The 23893-nt window shown below is 42.8% G+C and overlaps 1 protein-coding gene across 2 annotated transcripts in view; it reads right to left on the bottom strand.

Moving 5' to 3' along the window:
• GLI3 (GLI family zinc finger 3) overlaps window positions 1-23893 on the bottom strand; it is a 425689-nt gene that overhangs the window by 112087 nt on the left and 289709 nt on the right. For both annotated transcript variants that reach the window (XM_068236373.1, XM_068236372.1), the window contains one exon: window positions 16684-16883. In XM_068236373.1, coding sequence (XP_068092474.1) covers window positions 16684-16883 — 200 coding nt within the window. The remainder of the gene's footprint in view (window positions 1-16683; window positions 16884-23893) is intronic.

Here is a 23893-nt window from a genome sequence, read left to right as displayed (position 1 = left end):
GTGAAATACTATAGCAATATATGGCACTCATTTTTCATAGCAGAAGCTAACAGCTCTGTAGATTCTCTGCTCACTTGTGCCAACTGACTGAAAATCACCACTTAGGGCCACTATAGAATGAATATATCATATTCACACAAGTTTACACCGCATTCCAAAATATTATGCAAATTATATTTTTCTCTGATTTTCCTGAATAGTTGATGCAAATGGCAGTCAGCATTATTTTGAGTTATCAACCATTAGAGTAAATTTGAATGTTACTGAACAAACCTCCTAATGATAACAGTACGTTTTCAAATATAAAAAACTAAAAATGCACTGTTCCAAATTATAACGCACAATAGTTTTAAAACATTTTATAGGTCATAAAGAACTGAAAATGGTAATTTGTTGAATTTGCAGCATTAAGGGGTCATATTTACTGGGATAAAAAGTTATTTCAATCAAAAACATCTTAACAAATGAACATAGGGCCCCTTATTTGATAGCAGCTTCACAATTCTTGGATCCATTGAACTTAGATTTTGGAGAGTTTCTGCTTAAATTTATTTTGCAGGATGTCAGAATAGCCTCCCAGAGCTGCTGCTGTTTGGATGTAAACTGCCTCCCACTCTCATAGATCTTTTGCTTCAGGTTGCTCCAAAGGTTCTCAATAGGATTGAGGTCAGGGAGGATGGGGACCACACCATGAGTTTCTCTCTTTTTGTGCCAAAAGCAGCCAATCTTTGCAGCATGAGATGGTACACTGTCATGCATGAAAATGATTTGATCACGGAAAATACGGTTCTTCTTTTTGTACCATGGAAGAAAGTGGTCATTCAGAAACTTCACATACTTTTCAGAGGTCATTTTCACACCTCAAGGGACCCTAAAGGGACCAAACAGCTATTTTCCCATGATTCCAGTCCAAAACTTTACTCTGCCATCTCCTTGCTTACATTGCAGCCTTGTTGGAATGTGGTGGCTGTTAACCAACCATCCACCATTACATAGATGTGGACCATGAAGAGTTGCACGGCACTTATCAGTAAAGAAGACTGTTTGAAAATTAGTCTTCTTGTAGTTCTGGGTCCACTGCAGCTGTTTGCGCTTGTGAGCTTAGGTTAGGTGGTTGAATAGAAGGTTTATGCACTGAAATCCTCTGGAGAATCCTGTGCTTGGATGTTCGTGGACTCCGGAGGCACCCACAGCTTCAAATATGAGTTTGCTGCTTTGTAATGGCATTTTAGCAGCTGTTCTCTCAATCTGATGTATTTGTTTGGCTGAACCCTTCTTCATTTTGCATTTATTTGCACAAACCCTTCTGAGTCAGTCACAAATCTTTTAACAGTATGATAATCATGCTTAAGTTTTCATGAAGTATAAAGGTTTTCATACCTTGTCCAAGGCATTCAACTATTTCAAACATTTCAGCAGCAGAGAGATCATTTTTCTTTCACATATTGCTTGAAAATGGTGGTCTGCTTAATAATGTGGAGCACCCTTTTTTGTTGTTTTTTCTTTGATTGGGCTTACCTGGCAAATTAGTTATCAGAGGTGTTTGAGATTGATTTCAGTGATCAAACGAGCCCTGAGACACAATACTATCCATGCGTTTAATTGAAAAACAGCATATTTAAACTTTATGACACTTAAATATAATTTGCATAATAATTTGGAACACAGTGTATTACCAAAACAAATATATACCAATGTAGAAATCTATACACACAGTCATTGCTATAAAATAACATAAACACATATATGTAGAAATAGAAGACACATAAGATTAAAAACGTATGAAACATAACACAGGAAGGAATTCACCATAAAAATAATGTACCCTTACTATCCAAAAAAACTATAGTCTTGATTTTTATTAAAATGTATTAATTATGATATTATGAATTTAGTGCAAATTTGTTAAGCAGCTTTGGTTTATATGCCCGTTTATTTTCTCTGCATAATATTATCTAAATCAGTTTCCTTCTCATGTCCCCCAGTGTCCTCATGCTGCCCCCCAGTGTTCTCCTCCTGTCCCCCAGTGTCCTTAAGCTGCCCCCCAGAGTCCTCATGCTGTCCCCCAGTAGCAGCTTATATCAAACAGCAGACTGCGGTCCTTTTTCCTGTGCCCAGTGTATCCATTGTGTGGGCCTCCTTCCCCCCCTCACTGCGTTGTGTGTCATGTAATTAGCGGCAGAAGCCGCTCGTATCAAACATCGGACCTCGGTCCTTTTTCCTGTCCCCAGTGTATCCATTGTGTCGGTCTGCTTGCCCTCCTCGCTGCACTGTGTGTCATGTAATTAGCGGCAGAAGTAGCTCTTATCTCTCATTTGACCGAGTGTTCCTGCGTCGAACAGTGACTCCTCTCTCGCTCACTCTTTCCCTCTAGTACCGGTACTTTACGGTCGCGTCATTACACACATGACCGGCACTAGAGGGAAAGAGTGAGCGAGAGAGGAGGCTGACAGGATACACTGGGGACTGAAAAAAGGACCGAGGTGCGCTGTTTAATACGAGCAGCTTCTGCCGCTAATTAGATGACACGCGTGCAGCGAGGGGGGCAAGGAGGTGGGCACAAAGGAGGATATGCAGGCAGACATAGAGGGTGACACTAGACGGGTCCACAAAAAGACACACAGGAGTGCAGGGCATCCCTGAACTGCGGTGGTCAGTTGTTAATCGGCAATTTTAAGTCTGGGATTCCCTGCATTCGGATTATAAGACGCAGGGACTTTTTCTCCCCACTTTTGGGGGAGAAAAAGTGCATCTTATAGTCCAAAAAATACAGTATATATCACTAAAAAAACATTTTATGTCTAAAAGTTCAACAAGAAAAACACTTAAAACACCAACAGTAAAATAAATATTTGCCATGACTAGTGCTGAAGGGCTGCTGATCCTGATAGCCATGGTATATACTATACATGGTGTATAATCTACTTGTATACATGGTATATAATAATATAATCCTGATAACTCATGGTACATTATATACCAGCCCATTGATGTAGGATACATATACTGATGCAGTAGAGTATAATTCTGCATTTGAGTAGCCTTAGCTTCCATCCACACTGCATGTGCTCCTATACAGAATGTATTTTACATTATGTTACTTGCATGCTATGATATACTTATAATCACTTTCTTTATACCGCAAAATGCACACAGCTGTATGTTGATGTTATGGAGTGAATTACAGCATACACAGTGTAGATGTCAACAGTCAAAAGTCATGTGTAGTGTATTGAAGTATGCTAATTATATGCTTACAAATTCAATACTTAGTGTTAAAAAGCCCTATATGTCGTCAATGAAACTTCCAAGCCTGGGGTTAAATCAAACGGGAGGATATTTATTGCACAATTTGAAGCAAGAATATACAGAACAGGCTGGCACTATGTTTCAAGCTGTTTATCAAGTGCTAAATTCTGTACCCTCACTGTTCACTGATGGCATTTTTTTTTCTTAGTCCAAGGCACCTCTGCAGCCCCTTGCTTTTTCTGAGCATGTACCCTCTGTTATTGCGTGTAGTATGTGTCGATATTGCTGGGCTGTGGGTTATTGTGCACCAATTCAAAGGGTGGATGAAGAGTCACAAGGGGGGGAGGAAGTAAGTGGAGATGGTAGACATGTAAAGGAGGATGAAAGGCCAACACAGTACTTAAAGGGCACCCGAGGCGAAAATAAACTAATTAAATAAACAATTGTATCTATCTTCCTTCTCCTAAAAATGACTTTTTAAGATATTCCACAGTTTCATTTTATCCAGTTCGGCCTATCTGGACGAGCTTCCTCGTCCAGATAGGCACTGCTGCTGCCGCCGGCTGGTGCGCGCGATCGGGCGCGCCCCTGTGCGCGCTCCCGCTGCCTGCCGCTAGCCCCCCGATCAGTGAATGGGAATATAATTCCCATTCACCGATCTAACTTCCCCGCAGAAATACCGACGCTTTGTCTCCAGAGAGCGCGGTATTTCTGCCCCCAGGAAACTTCTCCCCAGCATTTTAGTTCCTGTATGCGAGATTGTTCGCATCCAGGACTTTTTTCACTGTGGCTATCTTGTGGCCAAATAATAAACTGCACCCACATACATTTTTAATAAAAAAAAAATATTATTTTACATTTAAAATTAGCAGTTTCCCTCCCAAACCAAAAATTACCCACATACACTTTTTTTTATTAAAAAAATAAATAAAAAATACAATTAAAAAAAAAACAAAAACAACATAATAGTTACCAAGAATTGTAGTACTGCTATATCTACAAGCTGCTTCTTGCATCACCTAACCTGCATTATTTTCATCTTCCTCATCAGGTATGCTTGCTGATTCCTTGCAAAAGTCTGCCTTACAATTTGGGACTGCAATCGTTATCTTCCCGTTTAATTGGTATGCTTGCTGATTCCTTGCAAAAGTCTGCCTTACAATTTGGGACTGCAATCGTTATCTTCCCGTTTAATTGGTATGCTTGCTGATTCCTTGCAAAAGTCTGCCTTACAATTTGGGACTGCAATCCTTATCTTCCCGTTTAATTGGTATGCTTGCTGATTCCTTGCAAAAGTCTGCCTTACAATTTGGGACTGCAATCGTTATCTTCCCGTTTAATTGGTATGCTTGCTGATTCCTTGCAAAAGTCTGCCTTACAATTTGGGACTGCAATCGTTATCTTCCCGTTTAATTGGTATGCTTGCTGATTCCTTGCAAAAGTCTGCCTTACAATTTGGGACTGCAATCGTTATCTTCCCGTTTAATTGGTATGCTTGCTGCATACATTTCTACTAAGATTGTTTAATATAAATTTAAGTAGTTCAGCAGTGTTTGTAAATTCCCATATTACATCCTGTGAATCCTTGTGTTCCAGCCCAGTGACCACCAATTATTTATTACAGGCCTGTTTTTTTGGTAGCCACTCCCATCCCCAGCTGAACTGTTTTCTCAATTTCTAATTGAGAATCACTTCCATTTCAGCCATGGCAGCTATCATACCTATTTAAACGCTGCAAGAAGGTCACTTGTGGCCTAGGTCATTTGGTGCCATTTAATTCCTAAGTGCCATTTATTACAAAGTGCTTTGCAACAACTTACCAAGAATTTACCAAGAATTCACCCAGGAATTCAAACAGGAATCAACAGCCACAGGACTCTGCTGGAAACTACTACTCTGCATCCACAACTGCCTCCAATGCTGTTGCTCAAAATGCCACTGCTGGACATATGTTGCACTACCAAGTAGACTCTTTATGTACACAGGTTTGCTTGCACTAACTGCATACTCATATAAACTGTTTAGGAGTTGGAAATTTCCTGCTGATAATCATTGACACTTACCATGTTTACTGCACTTTTTCTTATGTTCTGCCTGTCTGCAAACATCTATAAGTTGCATTGCAATATGCATCCTCCCAGTGTACCTCACTCCATATTCATTTCATCTGCTCTGCTTTGCTCACCTTACTCAGCTTCTCATGAACTGTTAGCTCTCCTGAAATCTCTCTCTCCCTCCAGCAGCTCAAAAACCTCACAAACATTTAAATCCCATTCACATTTGCTTACTCTCTCCCTCCTACTCTTACTTGCTGCTGGTGAAATATCGCCTAACCCTGGGCCACAGCCTGCTGCCAGACAAGCATCCCCTGCTGACCCGCTTCACAGCTCTCTGTCCACAAATAACTTCAACACCCATCCTCGCCCCAACCTCATTTCCATCCATCCCACTCACAAGCACATGCTCCCCCTACCCTGCGGTCTCTGGAATGCCAGATCCGTCCGCAATAAACTTACAGAGGTCCACAACCTCTTCCTCTCCAAATCCCTCACCATCCTCGCACTCACTGAGACATGGCTCACCCCCTCTGACTCTGCCGCAGAGGCTGCCCTCTCATACGGGGGGCTTCACCTCAGTCACACCCCCAGACCAGACAACAGGACCGGGGGAGGGGTGGGTCTGCTCCTCTCCCCATCCTGCACATTCCGTGTCCTCACTCCACCTTCCTCCCTACAATTCACATCATTTGAGGCCCGCCTCTACAATCCCCTCCCAGCCATTGTTGCAGTCTTATACCGCCCTCCGGGCTCCACACGACAATTTCTCGACAACCTTGCCTCCTGGCTCCCACACATCCTCTCCTCTGACCTCCCCACCATCATCCTCGGGGATTTCAATATACCCATCAATGAACCCAAGAACTCTGTTGCGACCCGGCTACTCACCATAGCCAACTCACATGGCCTAGTACAACACACCAACGCCCCCACTCACACTGCACGTCACACTCTCGACCTTATATTCACTAAATCCACCACCATTGCAGACCTCGACATCGCACCATTTCCACCCTCAGACCATTACCTTCTCGCCTTCAACCTCCTCACGGAAGGCACCTCCAAACTACCCGCCCACCCACCTGGTCGATGGCAGCGAGACCTACGCAAGCTCAACCCTGGTGTCCTTGCTGACTCCCTCCATGGCCTATCCTCCACTCTCCCCACCCTAACCTGTCCTAATCTTGCTGCAGCTCAGTATCACCAAATTCTCTCATCAACCCTAGAGAAAGCTGCTCCACCAATATTCCGCCGCAACCGACCCCCTAACCCCCAGCCCTGGCGCACTACCCATACTCGCAACCTCCAGAGGGAAACACGCGCCACTGAACGAAAATGGCGGAAAACTCGACTAAACCAGGATTTCCTACAGTACAAGACTAACCTGCAGCAGTTCCACACTGCCCTTGCTCATGCGAAGCAGGAATACTTTACCAAGCTCATCGGAGCACAAGCTTCCAATCCCCGGCGTCTTTTTAGCACCTTCAACTCCCTGCTTAAACCCACCCCCCCCCACCTTCTGTTTCCTCCCTCTCTGCCACAGATTTAGCCACCCACTTCACCAACAAAATAGTCTCCATCCGTCAGGAAATATCCAATCTTCAATCTTCACCTCCCACCTGCTCACAACCTACTCCTTCTCCACCCTATCCTCCCCTCACCTCCTTCACTCCTACTACCACTGAGGTCAACCACCTACTGCAGACTTCCCATACCACTACCTCCCCCCTTGACCCTATCCCTTCTGATCTACTTCAGCCTCACTTCACGGATCTGGCCCCAGTCCTCACTACCATGTTTAACCTCTCCCTATCCACAGGCACCTTCCCCTCAGACTTCAAGCAGGCCACTGTACTGCCTCTGCTCAAGAAACCCTCCCTCGACCCCTCGCTACCCTCCAACTACCGCCCGATCTCCCTCCTCCCCTTCGCCTCAAAACTCCTTGAGCATCTGGTTCACCAACGCCTGACCCAGTACCTCAATGCCAACTCACTACTAGACCCACTGCAATCTGGATTTCGGCCTGCCCACTCAACCGAAACGGCTCTCACCAAAGTGGTCAATGACCTTGCCTTAGCTAAAGCTGAAGGTAAATACACCATTCTCCTCCTCCTTGACCTTTCAGCAGCTTTTGATACAGTAGATCATCCCCTACTCCTCCAGTCCCTCCAATCCATGGGCATTCACGATCTCGCCCTGACCTGGCTTTCATCCTACCTCTCCAACTGCTCCTTCACGACCTCCTTCAATGAGTCCTCGTCCACCCCCAACCACCTCTCAGTGGGAGTCCCCCAAGGCTCGGTCCTTGGCCCCCTACTGTTCTCCCTATACACATCCTCCATTGGCAAGGTTATCTCCTCCATGGGTTTTAACTATCATCTGTATGCAGATGACACCCAAATCTATCTCCACACCCCTGACATATCCACCACTACCATGGACAAGGTCTCCTCCTGCCTATCTGCCATCTCCTCCTGGATGTCCGCTAGGTTCCTAAAACTAAATCTAGACAAAACGGAATTTATGATCTTTCCACCCCGGTCATCCCTGGACCTCCCAGATGTGCAGGTCACTGTTAATCACACTACTATTCACCCTACCTCTCAAGCCCGCTGTCTGGGTGTCACCCTGGACTCCGCACTCTCCTTCACTCCCCACATCCAAAACCTCACAAAGTCCTGCAACTTCCACCTTCGTAACATCTGTAAGATTCGCTCTTTCCTGACCCCTGCCACCACCAAACTCCTCATCCATGCCCTCATAATTTCCCGCCTCGACTACTGCAATGCCCTTCTGTCTGGACTCCCTAAGACCCGAATAGCCCCACTGCAGTCCATCATGAATGCGGCTGCCAGAATTATCCACTCCTCCCATCGCTCCACCAGGGCGGCTCCCCTCCGTGAATCCCTCCACTGGCTTCCTATCCAGTCCAGAATCAGATTCAAGATATTGTGTCTGACCTACAAATCCATCCACAAAACCTGTCCAACCTACATTTCTGATCTTACTCAGAGATACACACCAAGCCGCTCACTCCGCTCCTCCAATGAACTTCACCTGACCGTCCCCCGCATCACCCAGTCCCATGCACGCCTCCAAGACTTCTCAAGAGCCGCTCCGACACTATGGAACTCCCTACCTCCACCCATTAGGGCAGCCCCCTCCTTCAACAAGTTCAAGAAGGCCCTCAAAACTCACCTTTTCACTCTTGCCTACCACCCCTCACAATTGCTCTAAACCCACAGCCGAACTCTGGTCCCCTACCTCTCGTGTCCCTACCTCTCCCTCTAGATTGTAAGCCTTTGGGCAGGGTCCTCACTCCTTTTGTGTCCTACCTGATCATGCACCTCTATTACTGTACACCCATGCTATGCATTTGAGTGAACCTAACTTGCCTAACTCCATGCTCCCATCCAGTGACTGACTAAGCATTACCTTGTACTCATACTGTGCTGTGTGATCTGGTTTTCTTGTATTCCTGTATTGTCATATTGCTGTTTGTCACCCCTAAATATTGTCTGTAACCTAAATTAATGTCCAGCGCTGCGTAATATGTTGGCGCTTTATAAATACAACAAATAAATAAATAAATAATACCCAAGGGTCTGAACTTTTTAAATATGCATGTCAAGAGAATATGTTATTATATTATTTAAAATTATAAGCTTATAAATAGTGATGGACGCAAATTGAAAAAATGCACCTTTATTTCTAAATGAAATATCGGCACCATAAATTGTGATAGGGACATTGTTTAAACGGTGTAATAACCGGGACAGATGGGCAAATAAAATACGAGTTTTAATTACGGTAGCGTATATTAATTTCAAACTATAATGGCCAAAAACTGAGAAATAATGAATTTTTTTCATTTCTTTCCTAATCTTCATGTTAAAATAGATTTAGAAAAAAATAATTCTTAGCAAAATGTACTACCCAAAGAAAGCCTAATTAGTGGCGGAAAAAACAAGATATAGATCAATTCATTGTGATAAGTAGCAATAAAGTTATAGGCGAATGAATGGGAGGTGAACGTTGCTCGGATGCATGAGATTTTCGGACTGCGGTGCTGAACCGGTTGAGTTTAAATCTACATTTTAACTGTTGTATTGTTTTTGCTCAATGACACATTCATTGAAGTATGCCGGAGTTAAAATGTATGCACTATTGTCCCTTGTTAATCTCTTTCCTGCTTTTAGAAACCATTTTCTGCTAGGAAAGTGTTTGATAGTTGGAATTTCTTATCAGTGAGGGTCACACTGTAGTCACTTCCTATCTGAATCAGGACTGAGTCAGCCAGTTGCATCCCTGATATTTACCTCTTTCAGGCTGAAAAAGAAAAAAAGGAACACGGCATAGTTATTTGTGTACTAGGCACTTTATATACCCATGTCTATGGTCTCGTTTCCACTATTGCGGTGCAGAATCGCCTGGATTCCACCGCTGATGAAATCGCATGCGGATGCGATTCCGCATGCGTTTTTGCCGCGAATTCGCATAGGTGAGGGTATATGCGATTTTAACCATGTCACTGCCTGTGTGAATTTACATTGGTACCTATGCGAATTCGCATGCGAATTCGCGGCAAAAAACGCATGGGGAAAACGCATGCGATTTCCCTATTAAATACATTATGTGCGATTCGCCTGCATTCCACACGCAGGCGAATTCTGCAGGGTGTTCCGTGCAGATTTTCTCTGCACAATAAAACGCTCCCGCAGACGCATAAGTGGAAACAGGAACATTCACTTATATTGTCTATGCGAATCCGCATACGCAAGACGCATGTGGATTCGCGATAGTGGAAACGGGGCCTATCTCATCTTGTGACATGTCACCTCAGGTATCCTTTAAAGATAACCATTTCCACTTTACTGACACTACTAGACCAAGGGGGAGGAGTTTCAGCCAAAATGTCATTAGTAAGTAGTAAGTATTTTATTCTGCTAGTTTTCATGAGATTTACCCCTAGAACAGGGTGAGTATGAGTACCCATTAAGTCAGTATGAGGCTGGTCAGTAGTCCAATAGAAAGTGGGGAAAAGTAAAAAGGCTCATCTCTACTCTGTTGTTTATTTACTGTACTTATTCATATCTCTGAGGGTGTTAAATGTATAGGGACTCAGCTAAAAGAGGCTCTATTTATGAAAGACTCTTGCAGTCACATAAGCCTCTGCATGTTCTTCAAATGATATAATTTCTATGTATAACAATATTTTTGTGTTTATCCTTGAATATCTGATCAAGTGACAGAACTGTCACTTTTCATATGTGAACAACTTTGTGCGGTGCTGTCAGCAAATATGTCTCTCCGCAATATGTTAATGCACACTATACAGATGAAATGGATACTGTGGTAGATTGTTATGTTTTATGTTACTGATCTTATTTACAGATTTAGACACAAAACTGGAAAAAATAAGGTGTATCGCAGGTTGATGTCAACAGCGGAGTGTTTGCTCTGAGAGGACACAATACAAGATGTTTAGAAAAAGTAAAAGAGGAAATGTTAGCAATTTCCTCCATGCCGCCTTATCTTCTATAATTTATTAAGGTGTCTAATAGATAAGACATGTCCTTTGCTGTCGAGCAGCCTACTGAAAATGGCTGAGGATGCCTTTCACATGCTGAATAGGAACAGATTTGCTTCAAGTAGTGTCTCATTTCACCAAGATGATTGTACTTCACATGTTGGTCTGTCTATGAATCTGGGAGTATTTACTGTTATAATCAGAAGCTAAAAAAAACCATATACATAAAGTGATCTGAAAAAGTGTTTGCTTATTCATTACTGCCCATTTTGTCACACACACAGTAAACATGTATCATAGTGTTTCGGTCAATTATTCACTACCTAACTACACTCAAGGTGTACCTGAAGCAGTATAAAAAATGAGATACTTACCTACGAAGAAGGAAGCATCTGAATCCTACAGAGGCTTCCCACATCCTCCTGGCCCACACTGTTGTACAATAACAACTTGTCAGATATGTTCATGTGGCTGTGTTTCCCACTGTCTAAGAGGGCAGCCGTAGTGCCATTAGTGCATAATCCCAAAGCCATTAGTGCACAAGGTGTAGCATGTTGTGAATGACGAGGAGTGAGGGTGTGAACTTGAAAAGGGGCCCGGGCATAGGCGGTGGTCTGGAAGAGGATGTGGGAAGGCTTTGGAGGATCCAAAGAGTTCATTCTTCTTAGGTAAGTATCTATTTGTTTTTATTTCATGCTACATCAGGTTCTCTTTAAGAAGCACAATTAGCCATACTACCCTGTGACAAAATAAAAACCTCTCTTAGTTAATCTAACAACACTTTGACTGAATTTAATTGATGATCAGCTTCACCTGACTGATTTGTTATGGTTGATTTTGTAGTCCACCATCTTGAATCTTAACCTCGCTATATACTGAATTTGGACATGAGAATGAAATAGTCACAAAACAAAGGCCCTTATTCAATTAACTTTTTCTTCTGAGTTTTCTCCTAGAATATTTTTCATTTTTTTCTTTAAAATAATTTTTCAGCACTTTTCAATTGGTAAGGTACCAAAAAGTAGGTGAAAAAATGTATTGTTTAAATGGCATTTATTTATAAGTGTAACGATCGGTGTAACACAGAGAGGATCTGATTACCGGTGATCTGCAGTATCACCGAGAATACAGATATATACCCGATTATTGATGATCACCGATAATCAGATATATCTCTAACCTTTGGACACCTGAGTAATATGAGTGTTTGGTGCAACAGTAATACTTTGAGGAGAGCATCCGTGTCGAGGGTGCCAGGCAGTAAGAGATACTGCCCAAGAACAAGCTCCTTCCAATGGCCTGAGGCTCCCCAAGGGGAGGAGTCCAGCTGAGAGTGGGAAGGACCAGAGTGTGAGTGACACCAATGGTGGAGTGTCACTGACAGATCTGTGAACTATCTCTAAACAGGGGAGATAGTTCTCGAGGTCGGACAGGCCAGGTCGGCAACAGACAAGACAGATCAGATACAGAGACAGGAGACAGATACGGAATTCTAAGACAAGCAGGGTTCAGCAACAGAGTATCAGATATAGCGAAGTACCAAATCAGAGATCAAGAGAGTGGTCAGGAAAGCAGGACGTCATAACAGATAATAACAATGCCTAGTCTGAGGTGTGAGCTCTGTGATCATCAACACCCTGGAACTAGTCTGATATATAACAGAGTGGTAATACAGTTCCCTAGTCTTGGGTGTGAGTTCCTTGATCATCAACACCCTGGAACTAGTCTGAAGTATAACAGGATGGTAATACAGGTCCCTAGTCTTGGGTGTGAGTTCCTTGATCAGCAACACCCTGGAACTAGTCTGAAGTATAACAGAATGGTAATAAAGTTCCCTAGTCTTGGGTGTGAGTTCCTTGATCATCAACACCCTGGAACTAGTCTGAATTATAACAGAATGGTAATACAGTTCCCTAGTCTTGGGTGTGAGCTCCTTGATCATCAACACCCTGGAACTAGTCTGAAGTATAACAGAATAACAATACACAGATAGTGACAAAAAGGTCTGAGTGCTACCACGTAGTGATCGCAACGGCAGACACCAGAGAAATGACCAGCACCCAGTATATATACTATAGCGCTCTCCAGCGCCTCCCCTAAGTGCTGGACCAATCAGAAATGGTTAAATTGTTAGCTGACCTGCTTGGTCAGCTGACACCCCTCTGGCTGTCATAAAAGTTCTGCCTCTCCACGCGCGCGCGCGTCCTTCTGAATCTGCGTGGACCATCAGTCCCAGCCACACCAGACATGTGTTGCAATGTACCCGCTGTGCAGGGCGCGGAACCAGCCGCACCGCTATCCGAGCATGTGGCAGTTTCTCCGTGTTCAACCATGCTGACAGATGTAGGCCTATGCGTGCAAACCGGCTCGTCAGATGCGGAATCCGCCGCATTGGACGCGGAAACAGCCGCCTTGCTCTGAGCACCCACGGCGGCTTTTCCGCATTTTCTCACAACAAGGTGTAAAAATATCACCTATTAGGAGAAAAGGTTAATTGTGTATGGGCCAACGTCTTTACAGGAATGATCTGTGAGCATTAAAAAAAAAATGCATAACAGTAGCCGTGCTATGCGTTTAGCACGCGTTGTAACGCGCGTAAAGTTTTATGCAAGTTAACACAGTTTTACGCTCGCTAACAAAGTTTTTTGCGCGTTAATGCGGCACAACTATCTACATAACGCACTAAAATTAACGAGGGCGTACATGCGCGCTATTTCCTAACACTCGTGCTATAAAATAGCACGGTTTAGTGAAACAACCCCATTGTCGTTGTTGTCCTATATTCGTGGTCTAATGTAGCTATCATGGTCTAATGCCACTTTTGTGAGGGAACTAAAAAGCTTTTCAGTTTGTTTTTGTAATGTGGGAGAAAATCAGTGCTTCATATTAAACATTTAAAAGGAATCTTGTGTAGTAAAAAAAACTCATTGAATGACCCTCCTTCTGAATCTAACCATGATACAGATATAACAGGAAATATTAGTAGTCTTAGTCCGTTTTACTTGTTATTCCTTACACTGAGTTATGTCCAGGATTCTGTCCTGAGGGTTGACTGACCCCATTAAGACTGTGTATTACTACGACTAAGCTGTGTGCTTTCAACCGAATTTGCCCCGTTGGTAAAGGTAAGTTCAAACAGCCTTTAGTTTTTTTAGTTTTTTATTAATTTTTATGTATAACTGGCAACACTTTTGAAGTGTGAGATTTTTATAACTGTAACAACTCAGGAAACTGATTAAGACATCTCTGAAACTGAAACTCAGGGCCTCTGAGAGATGCACCTAGAAAACGGATGTTGCTCACTGATAAAATGTCCTTGTAGTAACAACTTAAAGAGAATCTGTATTGTTAAAATCGCACAAAAGTAAACATACCAGTGCGTTGGGGACATCTCCTATTACCCTCTGTCACAATTTCGCCGCTCCTCGCCGCATTAAAAGTGGTTAAAAACAGTTTTAAAAAGTTTGTTTATAAACAAACAAAATGGCCACCAAACCAGGAAGTAGGTTGATGTACAGTATGTCCACACATAGAAAATACATTCATACACAAGCAGGCTGTATACACCTTTCCTTTTGAATCTCAAGAGATCATTTCTGTGTTTCTTTCCCCCTGTAGCTATCTTCCACTGAAGGGTCAGGCTGTTTCTTCCTGCAGAATGCAGACAGCTCTGCCTGTATGTAATTCCTCAGTATGTGAAAGCCCAGCCAGCTCAGAGGAGGATTTATCCAGCTTGTAAAAGATAAGAGAGAAGAGAGAAGCTGTCCTAATCTAAATAATACACAGGCAGTGTGCAGAGAGGGGCCTGAAGGGAAGAGATGCATCACAGAACCACAACACTGAAGAACTTGGCAGCCTTCCAGACACAGGCTGATAAGTCTGACAAGAGAGAGATAAGTTGATTTATTACAGAGATGGTGATAGTAGAACGTGCTGCAGTAAGCCAGAACACATTAGAATAGCTTTTGGAACTTGTAGGATGATAAAAAACAGGATGCAATTTTTGTTACGGAGTCTCTTTAAGTATGGACATTCCTATTTCCAAAAATAATCATTCTGACAGATTTTCTTTAAGGACAATGCCCACACACCAACCTATGTTTTAACTGAAGTGTAACAGAGTTATGTGCCAGCCCAATTATCCAATACGCAAATGGCAAGTCTACTTCTAAACGGCTGAAAAAAAATAAATTTTGGCTTGACATAAGTTCTGATTGAGCCCAATGGAGATGCCAGTGCCACGTCAGGCCCTCAAATGAACACTTCATGTAAAGTAATCTTCAATGCAAGATCAGAAACCATGATATGTGTGTGGAAAGGTTGCATATAAAACAAGAGTGAGGAAGAAAGCAAATTATTTCTTAAACCATTGCATCATATGAACCACTTGCATTACAGGGCACAGATTAACAAACATGTAGCACATTTACTGTGGAATGTGGACTATTGTGACCTGTTTACAGCACATTATCCTTATTCTGTTCATGTGCAAGAAGCTGCCAGTTGTGGGTTTAAAACTCAAGGTCAAGGGCATAACAAAGGGAAAAAGTCTTTATCACGTGTAGCAGGCAATCGTGTGACGTTTATCATTACTCAGGTACAGGCTAAACAAAGATTCTTTTTGAGCAGGGCCAACAATATTTTATTTTAAGATTTTTTTATGCTATGATAAATCTTATAGCACAACACTGCATAACAGCTAACTCCAATGAGCTGTTCCACATATGCTAAATTAAAAGAGCATTCACAAAATAGTCAATGCAGATCTCCAACACCAGAAACCATCTTTTGACCTTTTATCAAGATGTCATATAGGTGGAAGAAAAAAAGAAATGCTGGCACTGCACTGTCCGTGTGCTGTCCGCGGAGGGGAGGGAGGAGGGGGGGGGGGGTGGGGGGGGCAATACAGTCCAATGCTAAAACGTATGCGCTGTATATTGTATATCTTCAGCGTGCTCAGGTAGAAGTAGTATCTATATGCCAAAAGAGAGAGAGAGGAAACCGGCACTGCTGTCATACACTTTAATCCAGATTTTGACACATACCATTGGTGACTGTGGATGGTGCGGTGGGTGCAGAGCCTTACGGCCGTTTCGCGCGTCTTGCGCTTCCGTAGAAGCGCAAGACGCGCGAAACGGCCGTAAGGCTCTGCACCCTCCGCACCATCCACAGTCACCAATGGTATGTGTCTTAGAATTTTGACTTCTGTATGGACAATGTCATTTCGTTTTATTACAAGTCTGGATTAAAGTATATGACAGCAGTGCCGGTTTCCTCTCTCTCTCTTTTGACCTTTTATCAACCAACCTGTCTCGTATTTCTTTCTCATCGAAATTGCAGGTATGTCTGATTTGTACTACTTGTTGTAAGTGAACCCAAAATAACAAAAACAATGTAATTATGGTGCATTTTACTTTTGGACAAACATATATTTTATATGTATGCATACACATGTACCTCAAAGGGAACCTGAAGTGACGGGTTTATGGAGGCTGCCATATTTATTTCCTTTTAAACAATACCAGTTACCTGGCAGTCCTGCTGATATCTATGGCTGCATTAATGTCTGAATCACCCACCTAAAACAAGCATGCAGCTAATCTTGGCAGATTTTTGTCAGAATCATCTGCATGCTTGTTCAGGTTCTATGGCTATAAATATTAGAGGCAGACAATCAGCAGGACTGTCAGGCAATTGGTATAGTTTAAAATTAAATAAACATGTCAGCTTCCATATACCTCTCACTTCAGGTACCCTTTAAATTTCACAGCTTGTCATGATAATGGTCCTTCAGTTTTGTTGGCATGCTATTGTGTTGAACTCCTCTGCACTACTCCTGTGACTTACCATCAGCGGGGCTGAGTCCACGTGCTGCTGAGATCACAGAAAGAGAAGGGCTACTGTGTAAAGATCTGATATAGTCCATGTATGGGTTGATGTAAGGATGGGGAGGGCTAAACGGTGAGTCTGTTCCAGGATTCCTGTGTGGAGATATCCTTAGAAATGGAAGATCGGGGTATGTTGGACTGCTTGCTAATGCAGAAGGCCTAAAAATAAACAAAGTGAAACATCAACTCTTTAATTCTTTAAAATAGTGCACAATTAAACTTCAGTAATATCTGTTTATAATATTTCCGAAATACCTTGTATCATTAATGTTTAATCATCTGAGCTTGTAAAGTATACTTTTTCCCTTTTTAACACAGAATCATACAAAATTCATCAAGCCCGGTTATAATCAGGATAAACACTACAAGCTGCAAATTATAAAAAGTAGTGGAGGTGCATTATGTGCATACATCCACAGTGATCTTTTTTATCTTCTATAAAAATTAAAAATACAAGATCAGAGAAAGAGTCACACACCATACACGATTTTGAGGTGCTGAACCAATATTAAAGCATATAGAATAATCCAGAAGGTCTGCACACTCATTAGTGTATGATTCAAGGTTTATTCACATAATATGCCAGAAGTCCATTCACAAAACCAATGACCATCTCTAGGCCACGGCGGATTCCCTTTGTCATCAAAAAGAATGCCCCCTTTGGCAACAAAAAAATGTTATTGTATAAAAAATATGTTTTTCCAGCTATGCAACCAGCAATAACACTAATTCACTATTAGTACCTTTTAGTGGACCAGATTTATCAAAGCGTTACCAACAGTTTTTTTCTTCTTAAACAGGTTTAACCAGCAGGGGGAACTGTTCTGCATGATAATAAGAAAATACTTAAAGGGGCACTACAGCACAAAAACTGTAAAATGTAAAATATGTGCAAATATTTACAAATAAGAAGTACATTTTTTCCAGAGTAAAATGAGCCATAAATTACTTTTTTCCTATGTTGCTGTCACTTACAGTAGGTAGTAGAAATCTGACAGAAGTGACAGGTATTGGACTAGTCCATCTTTTTATAGGGGATTCTCAGAGATATATTTATTTGCAAAAGCAAAAGCTGGCCAGTATCATTGTTTAAATCCTTTTTCGAGAATATCTTTATAAAGAATAAAAGCCTTGCTGAGAATCCCCTATGAAGAGATGGACTAGTCCAAAACTAGGAATATGTAGTATATTCTCATGCTTTCTCATAGATCAGCTAGGTTACATGCTACTCCATGCAGCCAATCAGAGGTGTACCAAGGAAGTAATACTGCACAGTACAACAATGTTCTTTTTATTGTTTGGCATTTCATAAACAGGCTGATGTTTATTTCTGTGATGTGCTACAGTGCAGGGTGACATGTAAAGCAGAGAATTATTACTACTTTACAAATATGCCCCTATGTGTTCAACTGACTTGTGCCTGTGCAAGTCTGTGACCACCAAGGGAAACACACTCATAGAGGGACTTTGTAACAGTTCATAATGGTAAAAAATATGAAATGATTGCCATCTGATCTGACTGTCTGCAGTTGGTTCATGCACCAATAATCCTGTGTCTATAGTGCTTTGTTCATACGATGGGACAGAATATGCATGGGTACCCACCATTATACTGTATTTGCATTCATAGACATGGGAGGTCAATTGCCTCTTTCTTTCTCTACATCTTTCTTTATAGGAGTAAATAAAGAAAGCAAGAATGTTTATATGAGCATATTGACAGATACAGTACATGGTAGCAATTCTTGCCATTAATTAATTTCTTATTCATTTGCATATAGAAGTCAGATGATTGTCACTTGATCCAGGTATTTGGGGATACATGTAACAGCTTTCCTGTGTCTATACAAGCCTTGTGCTCTGGGACTAATTCAGGTTTGATTTCTCTCCCATATGATTGTAACTGCATTACTCAGATTGGTAGGAATACTGCTCCCATCTCCTCCATTAAAATGAAAATGCAGTTTAGCCAAGGCAAACATGCATCTTCATATGCACACCTGTTATGTCTTAGATGTAGCACTTCACAATATGGCAATATACATGAAAGGTCTCATTCTCTATCTCTTTGTATGTGTCTATCTATCTATCTATCTATCTATCTATCTATCTATCTATCTATCTATCTATCTATCTATCTATCTATCTATACAGTATAATCTCGTTATAATAAACTCAGGCATAGTAAACAGTTGGGCATAGTAAACTACCTCTGCAGGTCCTGGCAAATCTCCATAAAAAATCTAGGGGGCAACGCCTGGTATGGGACACTAACTCTGTATATAGTAAACAGTGGGCGGTTCATGTGTCATGTCAGTGTTAAACCCACGGCCTGCTGCTCTCTTCAGGGTGGTGCTGCAAGTCCTGGCTGCGGAGGTATCGGAGCCACTCAAAAAGTGAGTGGCTGCATCTATTCAATGACGACTGCAATTTTTAACAACTTCAGCCTACAGGGTTGAGATTTTTTTTACATCTGAGCAACTTTCACCTCCCATTCATTTGCCAATAACTTTAGCACTACTCATCACAATGAATTGATCTATAGCTTGTTTTTTCCGCCACCAATTAGGCTTTCTGTGGGTGATACATTTTGCTGAGAATGTATTTATTCTAACTCCATTTTAACAGGAATATTAAGAAAGAAATGGAAAAAAATCATTAATTCTCAGCTTTTGGCCATTATAGTTTGAAATTAATACATGCTACCATAATTAAAACCTATGTACTTTATTTACCAATTTGTCCCGCTTATTACACCATTTAAATTATGTCCCTATCACAATGTATGGCGCCGAAATTTAATTTGGAAATAAAGGTGCATTTTTTCAATTTGCGTCCATCACTATTTAGAAGCCCATAATTTAATAAATCATATTGATATACTCCTTTGACATGAATATTTAAAAAGTTCAGACCCTTAGGTAACTATGTTTTTTTTTTCATCATTGTAATTTTTTATTTTATTTTTTTTAATTAAAACTTGTATGTGGGTATTTTTTGGCGTGGGAGGTAAACAGGGGATTTTAAATGTTTAAAAATGTATTTATTCTATACAAAGTGTTTTTTGGTGTAGTTTGCTATTTGGCCACAAGATGGTCACAGTCAAAAAGTCCTGGGAGTGATCGATCTCGCTCCCAGGAAGAAGTATGAAGACGGGGAACTTTTTGATCTCAGAAAAGCCGCAGCGTCTGAAGAGACGCTGTCGGCTTTTCTCCGGGGGGGGGGGGTCCCGATCAGTGAAAGGGATTTCTAATCCCTTTCATTGATCGCTGGGCTAACGGCCACAGCAGGAGCGCGCACGACACGCGGGAGTGTGCACAGCCTAACTGGACGAAGATTTTCGTCCAGTTAGGGTGAAGTGGTTAAGGAGCCCTGGATAATGATCCAGCAATATATCCAGCCTGGCTATGCAGCCCTAAGATATATTTAGCCTTGTGGTCCACCAAATGTGCAAGTGCTTGTTCTGTTCTTCCAATGGGATGACAGAGTTGCTCCTTTGCAGCAGAGAATGTACCAGGTCATGCTGGATCATTTCTAGTCCAATTTTTTATATAGTAAACTTCTGATATAGAAAACCACTTTTCCGGGTCCCTTGGAGTTTACTATAACAAAATTATTATTCACCCTGCAAATTTTGTTACAAATTCCAGTAAGGTAATGCCGATAATCCTGTGTCGGCTATTGAAAAGATAAATGTTCCTGTTAACATGATAAAGACATTGCCAACGATCTTATATATTAGAGAAGTACAACTGAAGAAAGATCCCCAGCCTGAAGTGTAATCATAATACGTAGGAGGAAGACAGAGGGCTCTTCAGTACAGAATGTAGGAGATCTGTTCTGATAGTGGTGAGGTCTGCTATTGGCAGATGTCACCAAAGTACAGTATAATCTAATGTTAGAGGCAGGTCTACCATGTCTTCAAGGCTAGACACGAAGATATCTTAATCACAGATCAAAGTAATTCCCTAGAGAGCTCCACAACCAATGAAACAAAGTATAGTGGAGTGATACTTGTCTCTTCTGCTTCAGTCCTCAGCTATCTGTCTGATCTGTAACTCGTACAACTTTTTTTTTTTAATTCTCTGAACAAAGTGACAGCAGTTTGATAGTGAAATATGCAAATTTGTACAAAAGTACTGAATGCTGCTAAAAAGCAAAACCGAAGAAATCCAGTAACTGTTTTATAATTTCAGTCATGTTACACCAGCAATTCATGGGTATTATTGCAGTGTAGGATACGTGTTCCCTGAACAGGGTTAGGCCCCTAGCGCACTAAAACATAACTTTTATTAGTTCTATTAACCGGTTCAGCACCGCAGTCCGAAAATCTCATGCATCCGAGCAACGTTCACCTCCCATTCATTCGCCTATAACTTTATTGCTACTTATCACAATGAATTGATCTATATCTTGTTTTTTCCGCCACTAATTAGGCTTTCTTTGGGTAGTACATTTTGCTAAGAATTATTTTTTTCTAAATCTATTTTAACAGGAAGATTAAGAAAGAAATGAAAAAAATTCATTATTTCTCAGTTTTTGGCAATTATAGTTTGAAATTAATATACGCTACCATAATTAACCACTTGCCGACCGCCTACTTCATATTGGCGGCGGCAAAGTGGCAGCCCCAGGACCACGTAACGCAGATTGGCGTCAGGTCCTGGGGCACTCTCTGGCCGGGGATCGCGCGCTGGGATGCGCGCGCATCCACCGGCAATAGGCTCCGCCCACCCGCGACGTCAACCCGCCGGCCAATCGGAAGCGCCGGCGGGTTGTTAACCCCGCGATCGCCGCTACAAAGTGTATAATACACTTTGTAATGTATACAAAGTGTATTATACAGGCTGCCTCCTGCCCTGGTGGTCCCAGTGTCCGAGGGACCACCAGGGCAGGCTGCAGCCACCCTAGTCTGCACCCAAACACACTGATCTGCCCCCCCCTGCCCCCTGATCGCCCACAGTACCCATCAGACCCCCCCCTGCCCACCCCCCAGACCACCATTTGCACACAATCACCCCCCTAATCACCCATCAATCACTCCCTGTCACTATCTGTCAACGCTATTTTTTTTTTTAGTCCCTAAACTGCCCCCTGCTCCCTCCTGATCACCCCCCCACCCCTCAGATTCTCCCCAGACCCCCCCAGACCCTCCCCCCCCCTGCGTACTGTATGCATCTATCCCCCCTGATCAACTGTCAATCACCTGTCAATCACCTGTCAATCACCCGTCAATCACCCCCTGTCACTGCCACCCATCAATCAGCCCCTAACCTGCCCCTTGCGGGCAATCTGATCACCCACCCACACCAATAGATCGCCCGCAGATCCGACATCAGATCACCTCCCAAATCCATCGTTTACATCTATTCTCTCCTCTAAACACCCACTAATTACCCATCAATCACCCATCAATCACCCCCTATCACCACCTGTCACTGTTACCCATCAGATTAGACCCTTGCGGGCACCCAATCGCCCGCCCACACACTCAGATTGCCCTCAACCCCCCCCTTATCGATTCGCCAGTGCATTATTTACATCCGTTCTTCCCTGTAATAACCCACTGATCACCTGTCAATCACCCCCTGTCACTGCCACCCATCAATCACCCCCTGTCACTGCCACCCATCAATCAGCCCCTAACCTGCCCCTTGCGGGCAATCTGATCACCCACCCACACCAATAGATCGCCCGCAGATCCGACATCAGATCACCTCCCAAATCCATCGTTTACATCTATTCTCTCCTCTAAACACCCACTAATTACCCATCAATCACCCATCAATCACCCCCTATCACCACCTGTCACTGTTACCCATCAGATTAGACCCTTGCGGGCACCCAATCGCCCGCCCACACACTCAGATTGCCCTCAACCCCCCCCCCCCCTATCGATTCGCCAGTGCATTATTTACATCCGTTCTTCCCTGTAATAACCCACTGATCACCTGTCAATCACCCCCTGTCACTGCCACCCATCAATCACCCCCTGTCACTGCCACCCATCAATCAGCCCCTAACCTGCCCCTTGCGGGCAATCTGATCACCCACCCACACCAATAGATCGCCCGCAGATCCGACATCAGATCACCTCCCAAATCCATTGTTTACATCTATTCTCTCCTCTAAACACCCACTAATTACCCATCAATCACCCCCTATCACCACCTGTCACTGTTACCCATCAGATTAGACCCTAATCTGCCCCTTGCGGGCACCCAATCACCCGCCCACACCTCAGAACGCCCTCAGACCACAGCCCTGATCACCTCGCTAGTGCATTGCTTGCATCTATTTCCCCCCTCTAATCACACCTTGAGACACCCATAAATCACCTCCTGTCACCCCCTAGCACACCTACCCATCAGATCAGGCCCTAATTTGCCCCGTGTGGGCTCCTGATCACTCGGCCAAACCCTCAGATCCCCCTCAGACCCCCTTCCGATCACCTCCCCAGTGCATTGATTGCATCTATTTTCCCCTCTAACCGCCCCCTGAGACACCCATCAATCACCTCCTGTCACCCCCCTAGCACTCCTATCCATCAGATCAGGCCCAATACATCCTGTCATCTAAGAGGCCACCCTGCTTATGACCGTTTCCACAAAATTTGCCCTCTCATAGACCACCTGTCATCAAAATTTGCAGATGCTTATACCCCTGAACAGTCATTTTGAGAAATTTGGTTTCCAGACTACTCACAGTTTTGGGCCCGTAAAATGCCAGGGCAGTATAGGAACCCCACAAGTGACCCCATTTTAGAAAGAAGACACCCCAAGGTATTCTGTTAGGTGTATGATGAGTTCATAGAAGATTTTATTTTTTTGTCAAAAGTTAGCGGAAATTGGATTTTTATTGTTTTTTTCACAAAGTGTCATTTTTCACTAACTTGTGACAAAAAATAAAATCTTCTATGAACTCACCATACCCCTAACGGAATACCTTGGGGTGTCGTCTTTCTAAAATGGGGTCACTTGTGGGGTTCCTATACTGCCCTGGCATTTTAGGGGCCCTAAACCGTGGGGAGTAGTCTAGAAAACAAATGCCTCAAAATGACCTGTGAATAGGACGTTAGGCCCCTTAGCGCACCTAGGCTGCAAAAAAGTGTCACACATGTAGTATCGCCATACTCAGGAGAAGTAGTATAATGTGTTTTGTGATGTATT

This window comes from Hyperolius riggenbachi, chromosome 5 (assembly GCF_040937935.1).
Source record: "Hyperolius riggenbachi isolate aHypRig1 chromosome 5, aHypRig1.pri, whole genome shotgun sequence".
In the NCBI taxonomy this organism is placed as follows: domain Eukaryota; kingdom Metazoa; phylum Chordata; class Amphibia; order Anura; family Hyperoliidae; genus Hyperolius; species Hyperolius riggenbachi.
This window is presented reverse-complemented; position numbering and strand designations above follow the sequence as displayed.